This window comes from Electrona antarctica (assembly GCF_951216825.1).
Source record: "Electrona antarctica genome assembly, chromosome: 14".
Lineage (NCBI taxonomy): Eukaryota > Metazoa > Chordata > Actinopteri > Myctophiformes > Myctophidae > Electrona > Electrona antarctica.
The window spans coordinates 26,462,515-26,485,885 of NC_136795.1; the positions used below are offsets into that span (position 1 = coordinate 26,462,515).

Below are 23,371 nucleotides of genomic sequence, written 5' to 3' on the forward strand. Positions count from 1 at the left end.
TGACTTAACTTAAGACCTGGAGGCGTGGTCAATGCTGTTTGGCCACTCAGAATAGCCAAATGGCATTGATCACACCTCCAGGTCTTAAGTTAAGTAATAAGACCTGGTACTTAAGACACGCATAATACTGCCCAGTGGTGTCTACAATCTACATGACAAGAAAGATACACTGGTGTCTTCATGACAAGAAGTGGAGAAGAGGAGAAAGTAACACTTAATCCACTTAAACCCCAGCATCCGTATTGTGGGGAAAGCTTTTGCTGAAAATAGCCGATCCGCTATTAGTCGATCGGCTATTTTCAGGTAAAGCTATTTTCAGGTAAAGCATAGAGCCCTGGGGGACTTTGCTCAACCATAGTTTAAGTGTCTACATCAAGTGGTTTAAAATAACATGGGGATTTCAGAAGTGACATTGAAATTAACTTAGAATGACACACTACTTTGACAAAAATATACTGTATCATTGTCCTGCAGCTGTGCCATGCTAAATGTTGTCACAATGAGTGCAAAATGATGCTTCCTTTCCATGACATGGGAGAGTAATGTCTATAAGCATATAGAGGAAATCACTACTCTCAGCAAACAAAGGACCTTCTGTACCTACTCCACCAGTGTATTTTTAAAGAAAGGAGAACAAAATAATTTTATTACAGGCTACTTGATTTGGTTGGTTATAGATGTGTTGACATGTCTACTCTTTATGAGTGGAAGGAAATTGTTGCTGAGCTACAATGAAAGGCTTTGTGTGGCTTGGTGTGAAATTAACCACCTCGCAAACATTGCTGACCAATATTGTCATCACTTATGTCTGGTGTTATGCATCTGAATATATGAGCTTTTTCTTGTTACTGCTGCGCTCTAACTTCTCTGGTGTGCTATCCTCTTCGATCAATATCATTAAGGTAGGCCTACGCGCACACAGTGGCAAGAGTACGTTTTGTCTCTTTTATTGTATATATTTACATAGAGACACAAGAGACAAACGTTTTGGCTATGCACTGACGAAGGCTGAATTTGTCTCTTGTTTATCTCTTGTGACATGTAAAAGAGAAAAAACATACCCAGTAGACCTACCTTTATTAATAATACTGTACAGACAACGTGACAGCTGTGTTTATGCCAAACGGTAATTAATGCACATTGGATTTAAAATGAAAATAAGACCATGTGGATCTCAGAATCCACCAGGGACACGCTGTGCTGCTGTGGCTCCAATGAGGAGCTACAGACAGCTAGACCCCTGCAGAGCCATGCATGTAAGTTGTCTGAAAGCAGTGAAGGCTTGACTGAAATAACAAGTTTTGCCATGTCAAATAGCGGCATCAGGTGGAGCAAAGTGGTATTACATATTTAATTCTAATCTACATGAACATATTCTGGGGTGAACATTCAGTGGAAAAATAACAGATCTACAAGTATAGATCCATACAGGGGACCAAGTATAGATCGGTATTATGTGACCACCGGTGCACAATTAAATATAAAACAGGTATTAGCCAGTAGTGGATAAAGTAGCTTACTCAACTGAACTCCAATAGGCTACATGAGTCAAAAAATTGATACTTCTGGTCAAATATTACAATAAGCTACAAGCTCACGTCGCAACATGTGAGCTTGTAGATCTGCTAATTTGTGTTTCAATATTTTTTATAAAAATAGAAAAGGACATGGACAATAAATGAAAACATGAACACATGAGCACAACATAACACACTTAACCCATTATGGGCGGGAAGTTCCGGGAACCCCCTTCTGTAACATTGTTTTCCTTTTTTTTAATTACCAAAGTACTTGCAAGGTTTTCAGAAAACAGAAGATCTGCTATTTGAAAACATTTATTGTCTCCACCAGGCCGTGTGTGTGTGTCCGTCCGTCCGTTACCAGCTAATCTTCTGCACTGTTGGCCCGATCCATGCCAAATTTTGCACACACACTCCCTGGATGCCAACGATGAACCTCTGCCTCAATTTTTCCAGAACGGCCTGTTATAGCGCCACCAGGAGGCCGACTTTTGTAAAACTAATTTTTTTGCTATTACTCATCCAGATTTTGTCCAAAAATCCCACAAATCGTTACACACTATCTCTATAGTCATGTGCTCAAGACGGATCTGTCGGAAGTTTGCAGGACTGGCCCGTTTTGAACAAAAACCCTCAAATCATGAACGCAGCGTGCAATTTACGTGAAATCTTTCACACACTTTCCTACTAGGCTGAGGAATATATCCCACCCTTTTCACATTGGCCTGTTATAGTGCCACCAACAGGTGGATTTTTGCAAAACACATTTTTGGAACAAAATGCCTCAAATCATCCAATTGCCATCAAAGGCATAAGAGCAAATGGCACCCTTTTCACATTGGCCTATTATACCCTGAAATGGTCCAGAAATGACAGTTACCGTGTGGGGGTCACAGGAACATCCAGACCCCCAGGAACACGCCCAGGGGGCCTGCCCGGTTCCGGGGAGCCGCCCGGGGAGTCCCTGTACTGTACTGTACTGTACTGTACTGTACTGTACTGTACTGTACTGTACTGTACTGTACTGTACTGTACTGTACTGTACTGTACTGTACTGTACTGTCACACCCAAAATCATCATATATACAGTTAATATGTGTGTGTTAAGCTGCACAACAGTGACTCTGGGTGGTGAAAACCAACCAAAAGCAATTTTCAGGCTCAGACGGACGGACCCAGGCAGCCAGCCAGGGACCCAGGCAGCCAGCCAGGGACCCAGGCAGCCAGCCAGGGACCCAGGCAGCCAGCCAGGGACCCAGGCAGCCAGCCAGGGACCCAGGCAGCCAGCCAGGGACACAGGCAGCCAGCCAGGGACCCAGGCAGCCAGCCAGGGACCCAGGCAGCCAGCCAGGGACCCAGGCAGGGACACACATAGCTGTCTATAGGAGTGGTTGCACCACTCAAAAATATCTTGAGTACTTCTTCCACCACTGGTATTAATGAGGTATCCCTCTCTCTACTGAATGGTTATCATCAAGCAGAGTAATGTGGCATGATAATTGACCTCATTCTACTCGGGGTTGGAAATGAACATGGATTGACTGCTCAGCAAATTCAACCACTTTAAGACAAATGAAAGATGCTGACGCTCACCCTTTGAGCCAGAGACTGACTGGGTAGACTGTGGACGAGCCAGAAGGCCGCTCCGGGCAAATGATCAAACCCTGGTTTCACGGTTGAATTGCAAAGACCTCAATAAACACCACGCTCGATAATATTTACTTGGACGGTATTATGTGATGTATAACTAAGCCTATGAAGTGATGCAACACTAACTTCAGATAATAATACATTATGCAGTACCAGTGGAAGCTGCGTGACGCACAGTAACTGGCTTATCACAGACAGTAACCTGTTTGAAGGCAAGGCATGCACATATAATATGTCTATTTTCAGCAATGTTAGACTAAGTTCTTGATGTTCTTAAGCTGATAAAATGTAAGTATTCAAAATAGTTTTTTGACTATACTGGTGGTCATTGTGAGATGTCTGTAAAAAAGTATTTTATGGTACAATCACACACAACAACCTGTCATTTTGCAGCTCATTTAAAAAAAAACATTTGCTTTGTTTACGGATTGGAGAGTTTCAGTGGTAGTTAACGTCAGGGCAACAGATACAGGGTTACTTCAGAGTTCAGATATTGTATTTGCATATTATGTCACATCTACATAATACACAATATTAGTTGCTTTTTATATAATTATTATGCAAATTAGTTCAAAGTAAAAATTCTGAAAAGGCGGAGGAAGATAGCAGAATGGAAATGAAGTAATCATGACATCACAAGTGGAGGAATTTTGCTACCGTCTTATTATTTGTGCTAGCATTCAAAACCAGCTTTATTTCCAATGCTCTGAGTCTGAAACTTTCCTTGTATTTTACATTATATAATCTATTATCAATTAGTGTTCAATTGTGCACATTAATGTTCACAACCATGACCATGACAATTATTTTCCCCAAGCAGATGATGTTAGCAGCATCCAGCTGCAAAATGAGAATTTTGCCTGGCAGCTTCACATGGCTTCTTCCACTACCCTTCCTTCTTGCTTTATTCTGGCTCTGTCTACCACCACCAAACTGGTTCCAAGTCGCGAACCAACTGCTTAGGACAGAAAAACAACAGGTCACAATGCTGATATGGCACTGGCCGTTCGGAGAGTCCTTTGACCTAAACTCCTGCGATGCCATGTTCAACATCAAAGGCTGCCATTTGACGGCTAACAGAGAGCTGTTGGGCGTCGCAGACGCTGTCCTCATCCACCACAGAGAGATTGAAGCGGATTTGTCTAATTTGCCCCGGCTGCAACACCGGCCACGGTTTCAGAAATGGCTGTGGATGAATTTTGAATCACCCTCCAACTCTAAGAGAATAATTGGCCTAAATAATCAATTCAACCTGACCGTGAGCTACAGGCGGGATGCAGATGTGAGTTTGCCCTATGGTTCCATCACCAGGAGGACCAGGGAGGAGAAGACGCCTGATATCCCTCCTAAAAACAAATTGATCTGCTGGATTGTGAGCAACTGGAGCCCAGAACATAAGAGAATACACTACTACAAGGCCCTTCGCATGTTCATCCATATTCACTCCTATGGAAGCCCATTTTACTCCCAAGTCAGCGAGAGTGAATACACAATGATCGTAGCAAGCTGCAAATTCTACCTGGCATTTGAGAACTCCATCCATGAAGACTACATCACGGAGAAGGTCTACAGGCCTCTGGTGTTGGGCTCTGTTCCTGTGGTGCTCGGGCCTTCAAGGGAGAACTACGAGAAGTTTATCCCTGGAGACGCCTTCATCCATGTAGATGACTTCTCCTCGCCCCAGGCCCTAGCCAAGCAGATCCTTCATCTGGACCAGGACGCGGTCAGCTACCAGAAGTACTTCAACTGGAAGAGGAAACACAGGGCTAGTCTCACCTTATTCCCCCTACAAGCTGTATGTCACAGCTGTAATTACATAAGACAACACTATGGCAGGAAACAAACTGTTGACAATCTGTATGAGTGGTACTGGGGAAAGGAAACTGTTCAGGAATGGGGGTGATGATACCCATATGAGATCTCTGAAACAAACAAACTGTCAATCTTCCTTTGCTATCCCTTTTATGTTTTACTGACAAATCACAATTGATTAGAAGAAGCTGTGTCTAATTGAACAACTGGTGGCAGCACTGAAGAGCCAGGCAGACAACAAAAGCAGACAATGTGAGTGAAATGAAAAATTGATGAACGACAATAATTTGTTAAATCTGATTGTGCTGAAATCTCTTTGTTAAGCACCAAATTAGGATTTTGAGATAAAATCTGAAAAATGTCCAAGTTATTTTCAGAGCGCCTTTAAAGGTGACTGGTGCATAAAAAAAACATGTAAAGGTAATGTTGGCAAGACGTTTTGATAATTATTAGGGGTGCACAATTATGAAATTATGACCGATATCCGATCTCCGATTATTTACAGGGTCATATCTGCCGATACCGATTCTGACCGATTCCGATATTAAACATATTATACAGAGCCCTAGGGGCTTGGCCAAAAGCCTGTTAATAAAGTATTCAATCAATCAATAAATAGCATATACACTTTTCCAAGTGTCTGTTTTCACAACTGAATGACTACTGAATGAGTAAACAAATGAAATATAGATTTATATTTTATTTTTTTCTGGTGAAAACCGATTAAATAATGTGTATTATCTTGAGACCGATACCGATATGGCATTCTTATGGCCGATTCCGATTATGCTACTGATTAATCGTGCATCCCTAATAATTATCAATTTCTAAGAATTTCTAAGAAGCCACTCTCTCTGTAATTACAGAGAGTGGCTTCTTAGAAATGGTTTTCAGCTGAACCTAGTGACTGACTGAAAAAACCCATCTGCAACACAGCAGAGATGACTGTCAAAACACATCCTGTGGTTTACACGTCTTCAGATAAACACATTTTTAACGTCAACAACATTTAGACCAACACTACTAAAATTACTATGAATGGGGCTGCAGAACAGGTGAACAGGTGCAGACACAGACAAGGAGACAGTAATAGTAACTGTAAAACATATTTATCGCAGAGCACTGGGCAGCAGGCTAGGATGAGTGTTGGATGTTTTCAGTTCCTAAATACAGATGAAAGCTGTTTCCAAGAAGTGAACAGTGTATTACCAGTATCTTCAAACTGAATAACACAACAATGTTAAAGGGATAGTTCAGATTTTTTGAACTTAAGTTGTATGAAATACTTGCCATTAATATAGTGGTTGCAACTGTATTAATTGATTGCCCGAGTCCCATGGTGGGAGTTCTGCTCTGGTTTTGGTCAATATTAAGTAGTTCCGGTCATTTTGTGGGGGGCACTGGGGCCACGCAGTAAAAGTAAATGAATCCACAAAACAAACGTAATTTGTATTGTTGACCTATTTCTAAAATATTAGCGCGACTTTCGTTCAACTTTGACCCCTCTATCACATGGAACTATTTTTTGGGCGTAGTGATATGGACACAAAAAACATAGTTCTGTGTGATAGAGGGGTAAAAAAAGAACGGAAGTTGCACTAATATTTTAGAAATAGGTCAACAATACAAATGACGTTAGTTTTGTGGATTAATTTACTTTTACTGCGTGGCCCCCAGTGCCCCCCACAAAATGACCGGAACTACTTGATATTTCACCAAAACCAGAGCAGAACTCCCACCACAGGACTCGGGCAATCAATTATTACAGTTGCAACCACTATATTAATGGCAAGTATTTCATACAACTTAAGTTAAAAAAATCTGAACTATCCCGAGTCTAAAAACCCTTCTAGTGATTGTTCGGAGCAGCACAATCTGTTTATAAATCTGATGATTCTACAGAAAATCACGTTTGGTAACCACTCTGTTTAACTATGATGATTTGTATACATGTAATATACACACACACACACACACACACACACACACACACACACACACACACACACACACACACACACACACACACACACACACACACACACACACACACACACACACACACACAGTGTAGCTATTTTTAGTGTATTTGTAGCAGTTTACTATGAAAAACATGCATATCCCGTAAGTCAGTCAGTCATCAAACCCTTAGATCTCCATATATGGAGCTGACCTGTTCTGACATTCCATATGTTGATTCCTCCCATCCCGTCCTTCCTCTTCGATGTCTCCATTTTGACTGATACCTGTCCATTCAAACTCTAGACGGGCCCGCCCCTAAGTTATTACTAGAGTTCTCAACAGGCCTGAAAATTAAGACCCGGCCCTACCTGGGCCCTCATCAAACCCTGTACACTCAAGACACTGCCCCCACTGCTACCCTTAGATCTCCATATATGGAGCTGACCTGTTCTGACATTCCATATGTTGATCTGACCTCATCAAACCCTGTACACTCAAGACGCGCTCCATATAGACCGAAACGGGTCTCATGGTCGCAGGCAACGTATTTCCTGTAGGCGGAGACGACATATCTGCGGTTTCCCCGCACCTCCTTCTACTACACAAGGCTGCTGTACATTATACCTCATACTTTAATGCTTAGTATGAGGTATAAGAAAGATTGTGTATTGGGTAAGACTGACGTTATGTATCTTTCAGGACCTTTCACTGCTTTGTCTCAACCATCACTATATGGCTCTGGTCTCAGCCACCGCGGTAGATAGTCCATGAGCCAGACCCCCCTAATTTGCGCGTTAATTACGAAATGGGTGGGCAAATTCTTGTTTGAATTTTTGACTAGCTGTACTTGTCTACTTCACATTTTTGTATGATAACAATCGCAGACTAGCAGCTTAGTGGTAGTTATCATGCATTGAGTACATGCACCCCTATATTGCCACATGCAAATTGTGACAACAAATATATGATCAACTTTTGAACCTTACTTTGTGCAGAGACCAATGAAACCACTTTTCTGCATAATTCAAATATGGGGAATTGATTGGAATGGTTATTTTACTTCCACAAAACTTCCATATATGCTTAAATGGGCTTTTAATGCAGTATTTTGCACACACATCTAAGAAATTTAAAATAAGGCTTGCAAATATCCCCATTTTGGAAGTGTGTGCTAAGAACCAACATGTTCCTAATGGCTATAGAAAACTGCTCACCGTTCTAAGCTTTAATATGAGTGGTAACATGTGTTTGTACGTTTTGTAACTCTAGAGATACAATCAGAAACACTATTATAGTGTGATAACACGAGCCAGGGCCATAGCTATAGAATCAAATCGGTGGGCAAAGCTGGTGTGATTTTTTTGACTTGTTGTGCATCTCTACTTCACAGTTTGGCATGATAACCATTGCAGACACATAGCTTAGTGGTCGTTATCATGCATTGAATATGTGGCCCCCTATATTACCACACACATTCTTACAAAAATATATGATAAACGTTTGAGCCATTATTGTGTAGAGACCTATAATCACACCTTTCTGCATAATTCAAGTATGGGTAATTGACTGGAATAGTCATTTTACTTATTCAATACTTTCATATATGCTTAAAACTCGACACCAGGCTGGCTGAAGAAGTTCCTCATGCAGAAGACCCCAACACGTTGTAGTGTCTGGCCCTGGACTTATTGACAGTCATGCCGAAGCAGGGTCTCACTGGAAACTGGTGGGGCAGAGTGAATGGATAGATGATGTTGGTTGGACACAGGGTGATGCGTGGCCGTGGACTGAGAGTGCATCCCGCATTGACACCAACCACAGATCTTGCAGCTTTAGGCGTGCATCTCGTGCTTTGTCTGACTCAGCTCTCTATGCACGTTGTTGTGCGTCACGCATCCGGTTGCAGTATAGGCTCGGGTACCTTTGGGCATATTGGCATGTAAAAAAGGTGATCTGTAACTGCCATCTATTAGCCAATTCATCGTTCTGTTGAGCTGGTCAAGTCATGGTGATGTCAGCGGTATCACCTTTTATGCCCATCTTTGTCAGGCATGCCCAAATATGGGGTCTATGCAGATGTCAGAAGTCGGTGGGACGAACCCGTATTTAGGCATGCCCAAATATGGAGTTGCAGAGGCAGAGGCCTTGTGATGTCAGCTGTGGCCCGGGCAGAGGCCTTTTGTGGCGGCTCTGGACAATCATGGGTCCGACCAACTCAACACCGGGCACTGCACTCCCTGTGGGGGTGTAGAACGCGTGTGTCGAATTTGAAGTAGGTGGGGCGAACGGTTTTGGTGTTACATGTATTACAGACGTACAGCTGTACAGACACAGAGACTTTGCATTTATAGTTAGATGATACATTGGCTACTATATGGACATTGAATATTCCCTCATTTAAAACCTTTGATTTTGACATGTTAACAAAATGAAATAAGAATGTTGACTCTGTCAATACAATATTCAATTGACAGTCATGCAAAATCAGGCATATTTTCCTATATAATGCCTAATTTGCATATTTAAATATACAATTTCAGAAAACTTGTAATACAATAAATCATTGTTTTCATGTAATTAATCAACTATAGGCCGTGTTGGGACCCCAGAAAAAGTGCCTAGAAAATGAATTTCGTTCCCGCGTCATGGGCACTACTCATTCAATGCATTTTTTCAAATCAACCTGGGGACCACTATTGTGTTGGGTGGGGATATGGGTTAAGATTAGTGCTTTTGTAACTTAACACTTGCTATGCATCCCATGTGTATACAACATCCCACTGCTTCTCAACCGTTGACTACTACTGGTAAAATGTCCTAATAATAATGACTCAACCAGACAATCCGGTGCACTTCCCCTTTCTTGAGATTCTAACTCCCTTTTTCTGTTGAATTTCTTGAACTCCAACTTGTCAGTAAATGACTACATGGATGGACTCATCATAGGTCACCAGGTCATTCAGTGCACTTCCCCTTTCTTGAGATTCTAACTCCCTTTTTCTGTTGAATTTCTTGAACTCCAACTTGTCAGTAAATGACATGGATGGACTCATCATAGGTCACCAGGTCATTCAGTTCACGGTTTCTCAACTAGTGGAAAGAACATTTAAAAAAATCAACAAATCCTACATTACTAAATGCATGGTCAGGGACCACATGCAATACCTCCACGGACCACCAGTGGTCCACGGACCACCTGTTGAAAACCCATGGTCTACTAGATGGACGTGTGTATGCACGTACAGAGATTTTGTGCATTAATTATTTAATACTCCTATCTGTATCAATATGAATGTGTATATTAGAGTGTTCTAGATAGATGTAATCATACATCAGAGCATTTCAATGTGGCCTACTAGGGAAGTTTCATGGTGATCACTAGTTCTTAAGTTTTTTCATCCTATTCACGTGTATATAGGTGAAAATAACAAAATGTGTGATAAATATGAAAAAGCTGCTCCTGTGGAAGTGTTATCATATATTAATTTACTTATATTGACCTTCTAAACAATTTAATATAGGTATGGTTTTGCCCACTCATTTCGTAATGAAAACTTGTCTGGCTCATGGACTAAGATAGAAGGAGGTGCGGGGAAACCGCAGATATGTCGTCTCCACCTACAGGAAATACGTTGCCTGCGACCATGAGACCCGTTTCTGAATCGGTCTATATGGCCAGTACAGAATTCATTCCATATGTTGATCTGACCCCCTATGCCAAAGCGCCAGCGCTCACCCAGCAGTCTGCTGTCACGCTGGCGGATGAGTGCATGCCCTCGCCGCTTCTCGCCCTCAGGGTGTGGTTTTATAGTCTAATTGAATTAATGTATTTATTTCATTCAAGGAAAAAGCACATGAATGAGCACTGATCTGTAAATCTGCCATTGTTGGTAAGCTCGCATAATGCTATCTAAATGTTATACAAACACGAATGGAATGTTTATTTGAATTAATATTCAAGTGAATCAACACTTTTGTTGACTTTGATATCAAACATTGGGCATCGTAGCCTACCATCTATCGCCTCCAACAGTTTGAGGCTCTATTTTCCCAGATGCATTTCTGGTTTTGTTGGGCAGGTTGACAAACAGCAATTGGGATGCTGTTGTTGTACTCCACTCCATGCCTATTTTTATTTACACATAATATTTAGTTAATGTATTGACTGCCATGTAATAAACTCCAACCTTAAATGTCGGCAACATAAATATTGGTTGTAGACACATACTTTTGGATCCCACTGTATTGCTTTGAACTGTATTGATAAATTACATAACTTAACTAGAAAAAGTGCCCTTCTGGGCACAGGTCTCCACCAGGAGGATAGGAGTGTGTGTGTGTGATGTTTGGCAAAATGTTTAGGAGCAATATAAACGTGTGTGTGTGTTGTGTGTGTGTGTGTGTGTGTGTGTGTGTGTCGCGGCTTGGCCTGTTGTAGCGCCACCATGAGGCTGATTTGAAAACGGTCAAGTGGCATTTCTTCCAAAGCCTAGTGGGAATATGCATGCACAGTTTCACCACAATCGGACGCTGCGTTGAGTAGTTGTGGCGATTTGTACAAAACGGGTACAAAGCGGGCTACTCCTGAAAAGTTTAGGAGCCAATCGTAGCCAATGAGGGTGGATTATGAGAAATCAAACAAACCCGTCTTGATCACATGACTATGGAGAGCATGTGTACCGATTTGCGTGAAATTTGGATACAATCTGAAGGAGTAATATTAGAAAATGTGTTTTACATATGTCGGCCTCCTGGTGGCGCTATAAAGAGCAGATGTGAAACATTCCAGGCAAAGGTTTTTCCTTGGCCTCTAGGGAGTTGGCATACAAAGTTATTCACAGATCCGTGCAGTTAGAGGTAAAAACACTTTTCGGCCAGTTATAGCGCCACCATGAGGCTGAGTTGAAAATGTTCATGGGGCATTTCTTCCTCTGCCTAGTGGGAAGGTGCGTGCACAATTTCACGGAAATCACATGATGTGTTCATGATTTGCAGCATTTTGTTTGAAACCGAGCACTCCTGCAAACTTTGGAAGCCAATCTTAGCCAATCAGGATGGAGTCTGAGAAATCTGAAAGACCCGTTTCGTTGAATGGCTCTAGAGAGACTGTGTACCAATTTGCGTGATGTTTGGACAAAATATGTAGGTGTACTGTCCAAAAACTTGTTTTGCACAAAGCGGCCTCCTGGTGGCGCTATAACAGGCCATTCTGGCCATTCAGGGAGTGTGTGTGCAAAATTTGGCATCGACCGGGTTAACGGTGCCGGAGATTAGCTGTTCACAGACGGACGGACACACGGACGGACGGACACACGGACGGACGGACACACGGACACACGGACGGACGGACGGAGTGCAAAACATACTCTCTCCCCATGCCTTCGGCCTGGTGGAGACAAAAATGAGGGCACACTCCCATACAGGTTCCAATATTAGCACGTCTCCTCTCCTGTGGGGATCTCTGACATCATATCGACGATGACGTCAGTCTTGCCCAATGTTAGCCGGACATCATACTAATTTAGTTCTAATCTAATTTGTTTTTCATTTTCACTTTATGTTGTGTTGCCTCACATAGCCAAAATCTACGATAATAATCTGTTGTTTATCCCCAACCCTAACCCAATTGGTGTGTGTTTTGAACACAATCTTTAGCCACAGTAGTACCACCTAATGGCTCAAAACGTATAGCCTGGTATAGCGCCACCCTGAGGCTGATTCGAAAGATTTGGTGTTCCTTATGGCCTGTACTGGGAATGTGCATGTAAAGTTTGACAGCGATTGGTCCGGCAGTTTAAAAGATTAGCTGTGAAAATTCACTCAGACACAAAGACACACAGGGGTGAAAACATGATCTCTGCCTTTCGAGTCTCGGCCTGTAGGCCTGGCGTCTGACGGAGATAATATCTGCAGCAGTAACTGATGCTTTGTTTGTGATTGTCAAAAAAGGTCTTTATCGTGTGGAGTACTAACAGCACATACTGTAATGCCATAATTTCATTCAGCACTCATAAATCAATTGTCAATCTGATTAATTTAGGTTTTTGATTATAATGTGCCGCCGATAATGCAAGTTACTGTAGTTTTACATTAGCTCTTGGTCCTAATTTAAACAAGATTTCATGGCCACCTAGTACTCTGTGGTAGCTCTCACACAAATTCATTATATATTTTCACATCTGTTCACAGTTCACACTGTGGCTTTTTAGCACTTTTCTCTGGAACAAATTCTCTCTGGAACTTGCAAAAAGGATTCTCTCCATCGATGTTTCGGTCGTCAAACCTTCACCAGGGCCTGTCCTGATGAAACGTTGATTTAATAAAGATCCTTTTTACAAGTTCCAGACAGTGTTCAAGGTTCAAGGTTCGCGTACAGGTACATAAGAGTAAAACATATTTTGGTTTGGCTTCCTTCAGACAATGCAGCAGCATAGACCAACAGTAGAATAGTGATAAAAAAATAAAAATAAAAGCGTATATATATATATTAAAGAAAGGGAGAGAGTGCAAAAAAGAGCAAGGAGAGAAAAAAAGATGATTCAAGAGCATAACCAAATCAAATGTGTACATGTGCATAGTCTTGTCATTATTGCATCATCAAATCAAATATGTGCAAATAGTTCTTGGTATATTGTATATACCAGCAGCATTTTTCTTTCTAATTTATTTATTTCCCAGTTGCTGTTACCTAACTTAATGCAAACAGCTTGTCACAGTGTTGTATTCTATCTATGTGCAATAGAGTTTTTATGTTCGGACCTTTTTCTTTTTGATTTGATATCACAAATCCATTTCTGAACATTTACACCTTCCTGGTTGTCCTACATGCTCATTAACAACCTTTAAGGAGTGCATCTGTCTTCTTTAGACCAAATACAAATCAAAGGCAGTGTAGGCATATATATAATATATTCCATATAAGCAGCTGCAGCAGAAAACACCAGACGCCACGCTGAAGTGGTGGTGCATGGTGCTTCCTTCCAGTGTGTGTGTGTGTTATGTTGGGCTGATTGCAATGTGTTGTTGTCGTCACACGTTGTGTTTGAACTCACATCTGAGACTTGAAGATGTAACGTTGATGTAATTATGGACAACATGTTCTGAGTGAGCCATTACCTGTATCTGGCTGATGATGTGCAATATAAAGAAAGCCTCCACCAGACTTCACCTCATTCTGTTTGTAGGTTGTTGTTTTTTTCCCCCAACTATCAAATTGGTTTTTAAATGTTTACATAATCATGTCTCACCTCTGTTTTCTGGACTGGCTGATAGACTTCAGAGCTCTGATAGAGCAACGACACGAGCCTCAATGGTGACTGTATTGTTCCCAAGTGTAAGAACTAATTCGGACAGTCTGCCTTCTCAGTAAAAGAGGACAAACCTTTGGAACTCTTTGCCTAGGTTCTAAAACTAGAGACCGTCTACAGATGGTAATGTGTTTTACAGAGGACTCAAACTATGGTTGAAATCAAATCAACTGTGCTGTGCTCACATCATGTACATAGTTTCTGACTACTTATACTTGAATGATTATTTTTCTCACAAGTTAATGTATTGGGTCATTTGGGTTTGATTTTGATGATGTTAAATATTACTAGTGTCCTTTTTGTTCTGTTGTACTTGATTGGGTTTTAGACTAGAGTGTTATTCTATTTTAGAAAAGCCTCCAGTGGACAGTCATGCTAATACACTGTAAGCAATGCAAGAATGGATGGGTTGATTTTCATGAAGCGACATGGGAATGATCAGTAGGCTGTCCCCAAGAGATCATCAACATTCGGGTCAAAAAGGTCAAAGGACAAGGTCACAATTAAAATCAATGTCCGAATCACATAATCGCAGATCATGACATGGCATATCTTGGTAATTGCATTGTGTTGGCAGAAGTATGCACCCTATGAAGTGCAGAATATTTTATTTGGATCAATGCTTTACTTGAAATAATTGCTGGAGGAGTTTTCCCAAGGCTCCTGTGTGGAAAACTGCTGTAATTCTGATCTGTGTGCTTTGCAGTATTCATCTTAGCATTTGAGCTACTCTACACAGTAAAACCCTATCCATTGAGCTACTCTACACAGTAAAACCCTATCCATTGAGCTACTCTACACAGTAAAACCATATCCATTGAGCTACTCTACACAGTAAAACCCTATCCATTGAGCTACTCTACACAGTAAAACCCTATCCATTGAGCTACTCTACACAGTAAAACCCTATCCATTGAGCTACTCTACACAGTAAAACCAGGGCTGCCAAGTTTCAGAAAATGCCAAGAGTGAGACCTTAGTGTCTTAATGTGTTCGACGCCGCCCACCGGGCGGCGGCGATTTGGCCTTTTTTAACATTGATTTAGACTCTAAATCAATGTTAAAAAAGGCCAATTTTAGAGGAATACAGACATCCCACCCTAGAGTGGTGCAACTCCGTGTGGGGGTCCCCGGGGGGGGGGGGGGGGGGGGGGGTCAGACCCACAGGATAGAGCCCAGGGTGCCGGGCCGGTTCCTGCGAGCCACCCCGCGTCCGAAACGGTAGAGAAATGACCCACTACTGTACTGTACTGTACTGTACTGTACTGTACTGTACTGTACTGTACTGTACTGTACTGTACTGTACTGTACTGTACTGTACTGTACTGTACTGTACTGGCACACCCGAAATCATCATATATACAGTTAATATGTGCATGTGTGTTTGTGTTTGCGTTTGGTTGCGCACAGGTGGTGAAAAACCACCACGCTGTTTTCGTGCTCAGACCCAGCCAGCCAGCCAGCCAGCAAGCCACACACATAGTGCTCAGACCCAGCCAGCCAGCCAGCAAGCCACACACATAGTGCTCAGACCCAGCCAGCCAGCCAGCAAGCCACACACATAGTGCTCAGACCCAGCCAGCCAGCCAGCCAGCAAGCCACACACATAGTGCTCAGACCCAGCCAGCCAGCCAGCCAGCAAGCCACACACATAGTGCTCAGACCCAGCCAGCCAGCCAGCCAGCAAGCCAAACACATAGTGCTCAGACCCAGCCAGCCAGCCAGACAAGTTTTCATTACGAAATGAGTGGGCAAAACCATACCTATATTAAATTGTTTAGAAGGTCAATATAAGTAAATTAATATATGATAACACTTCCACAGGAGCAGCTTTTTCATATTTATCACACATTTTGTTATTTTCACCTATATACATGTGAATAGGATGAAAAAACTTAAGAACTAGTGATCACCATGAAACTTCCCTAGTAGGCCACATTGAAATGCTCTGATGTATGATTACATCTATCTAGAACACTCTAATATACACATTCATATTGATACAGATAGGAGTATTAAATAATTAATGCACAAAATCTCTGTACGTGCATACACACGTCCATCTAGTAGACCATGGGTTTTCAACAGGTGGTCCGTGGACCACTGGTGGTCCGTGGAGGTATTGCATGTGGTCCCTGACCATGCATTTAGTAATGTAGGATTTGTTGATTTTTTTAAATGTTCTTTCCACTAGTTGAGAAACCGTGAACTGAATGACCTGGTGACCTATGATGAGTCCATCCATGTCATTTACTGACAAGTTGGAGTTCAAGAAATTCAACAGAAAAAGGGAGTTAGAATCTCAAGAAAGGGGAAGTGCACTGAATGACCTGGTGACCTATGATGAGTCCATCCATGTAGTCATTTACTGACAAGTTGGAGTTCAAGAAATTCAACAGAAAAAGGGAGTTAGAATCTCAAGAAAGGGGAAGTGCACCGGATTGTCTGGTTGAGTCATTATTATTAGGACATTTTACCAGTAGTAGTCAACGGTTGAGAAACAGTGGGATGTTGTATACACATGGGATGCATAGCAAGTGTTAAGTTACAAAAGCACTAATCTTAGCCCATATCCCCACCCAACACAATAGTGGTCCCCAGGTTGATTTGAAAAAATGCATTGAATGAGTAGTGCCCATGACGCGGGAACGAAATTCATTTTCTAGGCACTTTTTCTGGGGTCCCAACACGGCCTATAGTTGATTAATTACATGAAAACAATGATTTATTGTATTACAAGTTTTCTGAAATTGTATATTTAAATATGCAAATTAGGCATTATATAGGAAAATATGCCTGATTTTGCATGACTGTCAATTGAATATTGTATTGACAGAGTCAACATTCTTATTTCATTTTGTTAACATGTCAAAATCAAAGGTTTTAAATGAGGGAATATTCAATGTCCATATAGTAGCCAATGTATCATCTAACTATAAATGCAAAGTCTCTGTGTCTGTACAGCTGTACGTCTGTAATACATGTAACACCAAAACCGTTCGCCCCACCTACTTCAAATTCGACACACGCGTTCTACACCCCCACAGGGAGTGCAGTGCCCGGTGTTGAGTTGGTCGGACCCATGATTGTCCAGAACCGCCACAAAAGGCCTCTGCCCGGGCCACAGCTGACATCACAAGGCCTCTGCCTCTGCAACTCCATATTTGGGCATGCCTAAATACGGGTTCGTCCCACCGACTTCTGACATCTGCATAGACCCCATATTTGGGCATGCCTGACAAAGATGGGCATAAAAGGTGATACCGCTGACATCACCATGACTTGACCAGCTCAACAGAATGATGAATTGGCTAATAGATGGCAGTTACAGATCACCTTTTTTACATGCCAATATGCCCAAAGGTACCCGAGCCTATACTGCAACCGGATGCGTGACGCACAACAACGTGCATAGAGAGCTGAGTCAGACAAAGCACGAGATGCACGCCTAAAGCTGCAAGATCTGTGGTTGGTGTCAATGCGGGATGCACTCTCAGTCCACGGCCACGCATCACCCTGTGTCCAACCAACATCATCTATCCATTCACTCTGCCCCACCAGTTTCCAGTGAGACCCTGCTTCGGCATGACTGTCAATAAGTCTAAGGGCCAGACACTACAACGTGTTGGGGTCTTCTGCATGAGGAACTTCTTCAGCCAGCCTGGTGTCGAGTTTTAAGCATATATGAAAGTATTGAATAAGTAAAATGACTATTCCAGTCAATTACCCATACTTGAATTATGCAGAAAGGTGTGATTATAGGTCTCTACACAATAATGGCTCAAACGTTTATCATATATTTTTGTAAGAATGTGTGTGGTAATATAGGGGGCCACATATTCAATGCATGATAACGACCACTAAGCTATGTGTCTGCAATGGTTATCATGCCAAACTGTGAAGTAGAGATGCACAACAAGTCACAAACAAGTCACAAAAATCACACCAGCTTTGCCCACCGATTTGATTCTATAGCTATGGCCCTGGCTCGTGTTATCACACTATAATAGTGTTTCTGATTGTATCTCTAGAGTTACAAAACGTACAAACACATGTTACCACTCATATTAAAGCTTAGAATGGTGAGCAGTTCTCTATAGCCATAAAGAACATGTTGGTTCTTAGCACACACTTCCAAAATGGGGATATTTGCAAGCCTTATTTTAAATTTCTTAGATGTGTGTGCAAAATACTGCATTAAAAGCCCATTTAAGCATATATGGAAGTTTTGTGGAAGTAAAATAACCATTCCAATCAATTCCCCATATTTGAATTATGCAGAAAAGTGGTTTCATTGGTCTCTGCACAAAGTAAGGTTCAAAAGTTGATCATATATTTGTTGTCACAATTTGCATGTGGCAATATAGGGGTGCATGTACTCAATGCATGATAACTACCACTAAGCTGCTAGTCTGCGATTGTTATCATACAAAAATGTGAAGTAGACAAGTACAGCTAGTCAAAAATTCAAACAAGAATTTGCCCACCCATTTCGTAATTAACGCGCAAATTAGGGGGGTCTGGCTCATGGACTAGTGCTCAGACCCAGCCAGCCAGCCAGCAATCCACACACACATAGTGCTCAGACCCAGCCAGCCAGCCAGCAAGCCACACACATAGTGCTCAGACCCAGCCAGCCAGCAATCCACACACATAGTGCTCAGACCCAGCCAGCCACACACATAGCTCCGTAAGAGAGTGGTTGCACCACTCAAAAAATCTTAAAAAAACTGAAGAGGCTACTGGAGATTGGAGAACCTGATTTGGACATGATCTGATGCAGGACAATGTCACTATGACAGAAAGAGAAGATGGGTCTGGCCACATTCATTCACCCCATAATCTCAGTGGAAATTGGGGAATATGTTGTGAAATAAAAAGTCAGAAAACTGGAATTTGGGAAAATGCCTTATTTTTAATTTCCCCATGCCCACACATCTGTGGTCTCTCTCTCTCTGTCTCTCTCTCCCCCCCCCCCCCCCTCTCTGAACAGAACTATAACGACAAGTTGCGATGCGGCCCCTCCCCCTTCACACACACACACACACACACACACACACACACACACACACGACTTTGTCCCTATAATGTTCGTAGGCTACTGGCACCGTTCCTCATATCACGCAAGATACGCCAGTCACGCCACACACCAGTATAGAAGAGAGATAGTCACTTGTGACTTACTCACTTAATGTTGTAACTTGTGGAGGCTATATTGTCTTCCATGAAAAATATTTCGATGCGATGTTAAACTCTGCATGGCTCATTTCCATGCGTCACAGTCAGGGACCCTGCTGACGATTTGGTGGTCCACTGCCTGGTTACCCTTCTACTGCATATAACAGCGCTGCATGATCTCCTGCAGATCGGCTATTTTGCCGTTTGTGAGGACGCACACATGGGCGCGCGTTATTACGCGGCGGAGCCGCGGAGAAAATTGTTATTATGATAGCCGGCTTGGCTTTTTTGGCACATTTTATGCCCCCCTCGGCGTGCGTATTGTGCGTGCGTGAGAAATGAGAGGTGTGGCGTGGTGCGTGGTAAAAGGTCAAATTGCGTGACTCTCACTCTCAAAGCGTGAGACTTGGCAGCCCTGGTAAAACCCTATCCATTTGAGCTACTCTACACAGTAAAACCCTATCCATTGAGCTACTCTACACAGTAAAACCCTATCCATTGAGCTACTCTACACAGTAAAACCCTATCCATTGAGCTACTCTACACAGTAAAACCATATCCATTGAGCTACTCTACACAGTAAAACCCTAGTATCCATTGAGCTGCTCTACACAGTAAAACCCTATCCATTGAGCTACTCTAAACAGTAAAACCCTATCCATTTGAGCTACTCTACACAGTAAAACCCTATCCATTGAGCTACTCTACACAGTAAAACCATATCCATTGAGCTACTCTACACAGTAAAACCCTAGTATCCATTGAGCTGCTCTACACAGTAAAACCCTATCCATTGAGCTACTCTAAACAGTAAAACCCTATCCATTTGAGCTACTCTACACAGTAAAACCCTATCCATTGAGCTACTCTACACAGTAAAACCCTATCCATTGAGCTACTCTACACAGTAAAACCCTATCCATTGAGCTACTCTACACAGTAAAACCCTATCCATTGAGCTACTCTACACAGTAAAACCCTATCCATTTGTAAATCCGAGAGTGAAGCTTGGATTTCGCCCTTGCTGTCCATTTGGTTACATCTGAACACTCTCAGAGTTAATTGAATCCTAAGCATTTTACTGTGTGTGTACTAACTTAGTCACGATGACAAATGTGTCCGTTCACAATAAAAACGTCAACAATATGAACAAGCAAACTGCAATGGGCTACAAAGAACCTCGTCTGCCAAGCTAAATGCTAAAAAAGCTAATATGTATATTAATTTAATGTATAATCTTTCTTGCCAGGGGCAAAACATCTCATTGTAAAGAACAGTGGTGGGCGTCCGCTGGCCTAGTGGTCTAGGCGCATGCCACATGTAGGCTCAACTCATGAACAGTGGTGGGCGTCCGCTGGCCTAGTGGTCTAGGCGCATGCCACATGTAGGCTCAACTCATGCCTGACATGACATTGCTGCACGTCTCTCCCCTTCTCTCTCTCCCTCTTTCCTGTCTGTCTTCACTGTAACTATCAATAAAGGCACAAAAGCCAAAAACAAACCTAAACAAAAAAAGAACAGTGGAAGTGCATGGGGTCCGGGGACCCCCATGGGTCATTATGGTCCCCTACAAATTAATATCAAAATCAAGCTGTCTGAAGGAAGCTGGAATGAATGAATGAATGAATGAATACGTTTTACTCGTATGTACTACTACTGTACCTGTGAACAAGATGCAACCTTGAACCTTGAATCATTTGAACCACTTTAAACATGCTGTATGTGTATAGACTATTTGAAAATAGCCTATCTGCAAGCTCTCAACATGTCGCAAAATATTTGAAGAAAACCATCTTTTATGGGGGTCCCTGGCACAACATATTTTCAGATGGAGGTCCACGGCCAAATACATATCAATTTGGGAGTCCTTGATGTGAAAAATAACAAAGTTACCAAATGATGGGGATGGTGGGAAGATAAATACAGTAATACTTGTTGTGTTGTCTCCTGACCAGCAGGAAGCACTGCAGCCCCATCACACACACACACGGTTTACGTTATGAAAACTATACGACTGCACTAAACCATGGGGGACATCATCTGAGATGAATATTTATGTATGTGGGAAAATGAATGCCATTTGTCATATAAATGAATATCTGGGCTCAAATTAGAGGTTGGAGAAATGGCTGAGATTATCGTGTTGCTTAATGCTTAATTGAAGCCAGCTTCTAATTAGCTTGGCTATTATCATCCAACTTATAGAGGAACAATTCCAGATTCTTTCAAACTTTTCAGATGCAGGGAATAGACAGAGGCCCCCCCTTGGAAATGAATTTAAAAGCTCCTACATTGTATAGGGAATTTCTAATCTTGGTCCTCGTGTCAAAGCCTCACCCGTTGTGACCTCTTATTAATTCTCATCCCCTATAACATGAAGTTTTGGCTAAGAAAGAGTCAAATCTATTTCCCTTACTGTCTGTCTTATCGTGTCTTCAGCCTCATTACAGGCTGTGAAAGTGCTATAGGTATTCTATCTCTAGTTACGCGCTTCACTGGATGGCGGTGCCACTCACCGGATATAGCAGACATACAGTCTCACAATATGTCGTGACCAGTGGTGGAAAGTATAAGTGCATTCACTTAAGTATTGAGTACAATATTGAGGTATTTCTACTTTACTAAAGCAATAAGCCACAAGAGGTCTCAGGTTACTGGGTATTTTATAATGGCTGAGAGGCGTAGTGAGACACGACGTGTAGCGGAGTGTCTCCGACCCTTTCAGCCATTATAAAATACCCGGTAAACTGGGACCTCGAGTGGCTTATTGCTTTTCTAAAACGGTTACAAACATATAGCAATATTAACCTCAAGCTACACTTTGCGCAACTTTGCGCCTACCAGAGCGAGCCACACTTCCTTGTTTTTACTCAGACGGGGGAATAGGAGGCGCTTGATGTTTTTACGAGGCCGCCCGGAGCCACACAGTCATATGAGCACGGGCGGTGCTTAGACGCACGCACGGCCAGTGTTTGTAAGGCATTCAAGTGCTCCGTTCCCCAGTTCAGCTACAGAGCTGTGGGATCAATGTAACGCAGCTGGGAACGATATAAAGTGATTGAAGGTGTGGATTATCATGAGATTTACCATGGCAACCAGCCAATCAGAATTAAGTGTTGGGACTAACCGTTTTAGAGTATTTCCTATTTCTTGTACTTTTACTTCCACTTCACTATTACATCTTGGCAAATATTGTACTTTTACTCCACTACATTTATTTGAAAACTTGAGTTACTAGTTGCTTTGTAGATTTTGATTATTATTACAAAACATACATTACCCACTTCAGCTCTACATTTGTGTGCTTGCGATGCGACACATTGTGAGCATGTAGATCTGCTATTTTCAAAAGATTTGTATATACGTTTTGAAGACTTGAAATGAGACATTCAGCATAATGAGTACTTTTTGTACTTTAAATACCAATGCCAATACTTTTGTATTTACTCAAGTACATTTTGAATTCCAGACTTTTACTTGTAATGGAGTATTTCTATATTGCAGTATTGATACTTTTACTTAAGTAAAACATTTGAGTAGGCCTACTTTTTCCACCACTGGTCGTGACGCGACACGTTTGTGATCTTGCAGATCTGCCATCACGCAAAACGACATTACATTGAAGTCAAATGAAAGTTCCCCAATGCTGTATCTGTCACACCATTTCCTTCATTTTCATGTTGAACTCTCCTCCGGTGCAGACGGATGACACAGCGTTTGCTCTGCAGAATGGGAGTTGTGCGTTGGGGGTGTCGCGGGGCCCCCGCCCGCCCGCCCGCCCGCCCGCCCACACAACGGGACCGACTCCCTGCAGTTTTCATAAGAGTATAATTCCTCCTGCTTGTGTCGGCGCGGCAGGCTGACGGCGGCTCTGATTGTGGCCACACTGTGCAGCTGCCAGTGTGAATAAATTGCTCCGAAAGTGATGTGTGCTGCACGCAC

The 23,371-nt window shown here is 42.2% G+C and overlaps 1 protein-coding gene across 1 annotated transcript; it reads left to right on the forward strand.

Moving 5' to 3' along the window:
• Positions 1-3,779: 3,779 nt before the first annotated feature.
• On the forward strand, positions 3,780-23,335 carry LOC306937122 (4-galactosyl-N-acetylglucosaminide 3-alpha-L-fucosyltransferase 9-like; the record flags this gene model as incomplete). Its single annotated transcript, XM_079520790.1, has 2 exons — positions 3,780-4,935; positions 23,288-23,335. Exons 1-2 carry the CDS (start codon positions 3,949-3,951, stop codon positions 23,333-23,335), a joined length of 1,035 nt encoding a protein of 344 aa, XP_079376916.1. The 5' UTR covers positions 3,780-3,948.
• Positions 23,336-23,371: the final 36 nt, after the last annotated feature.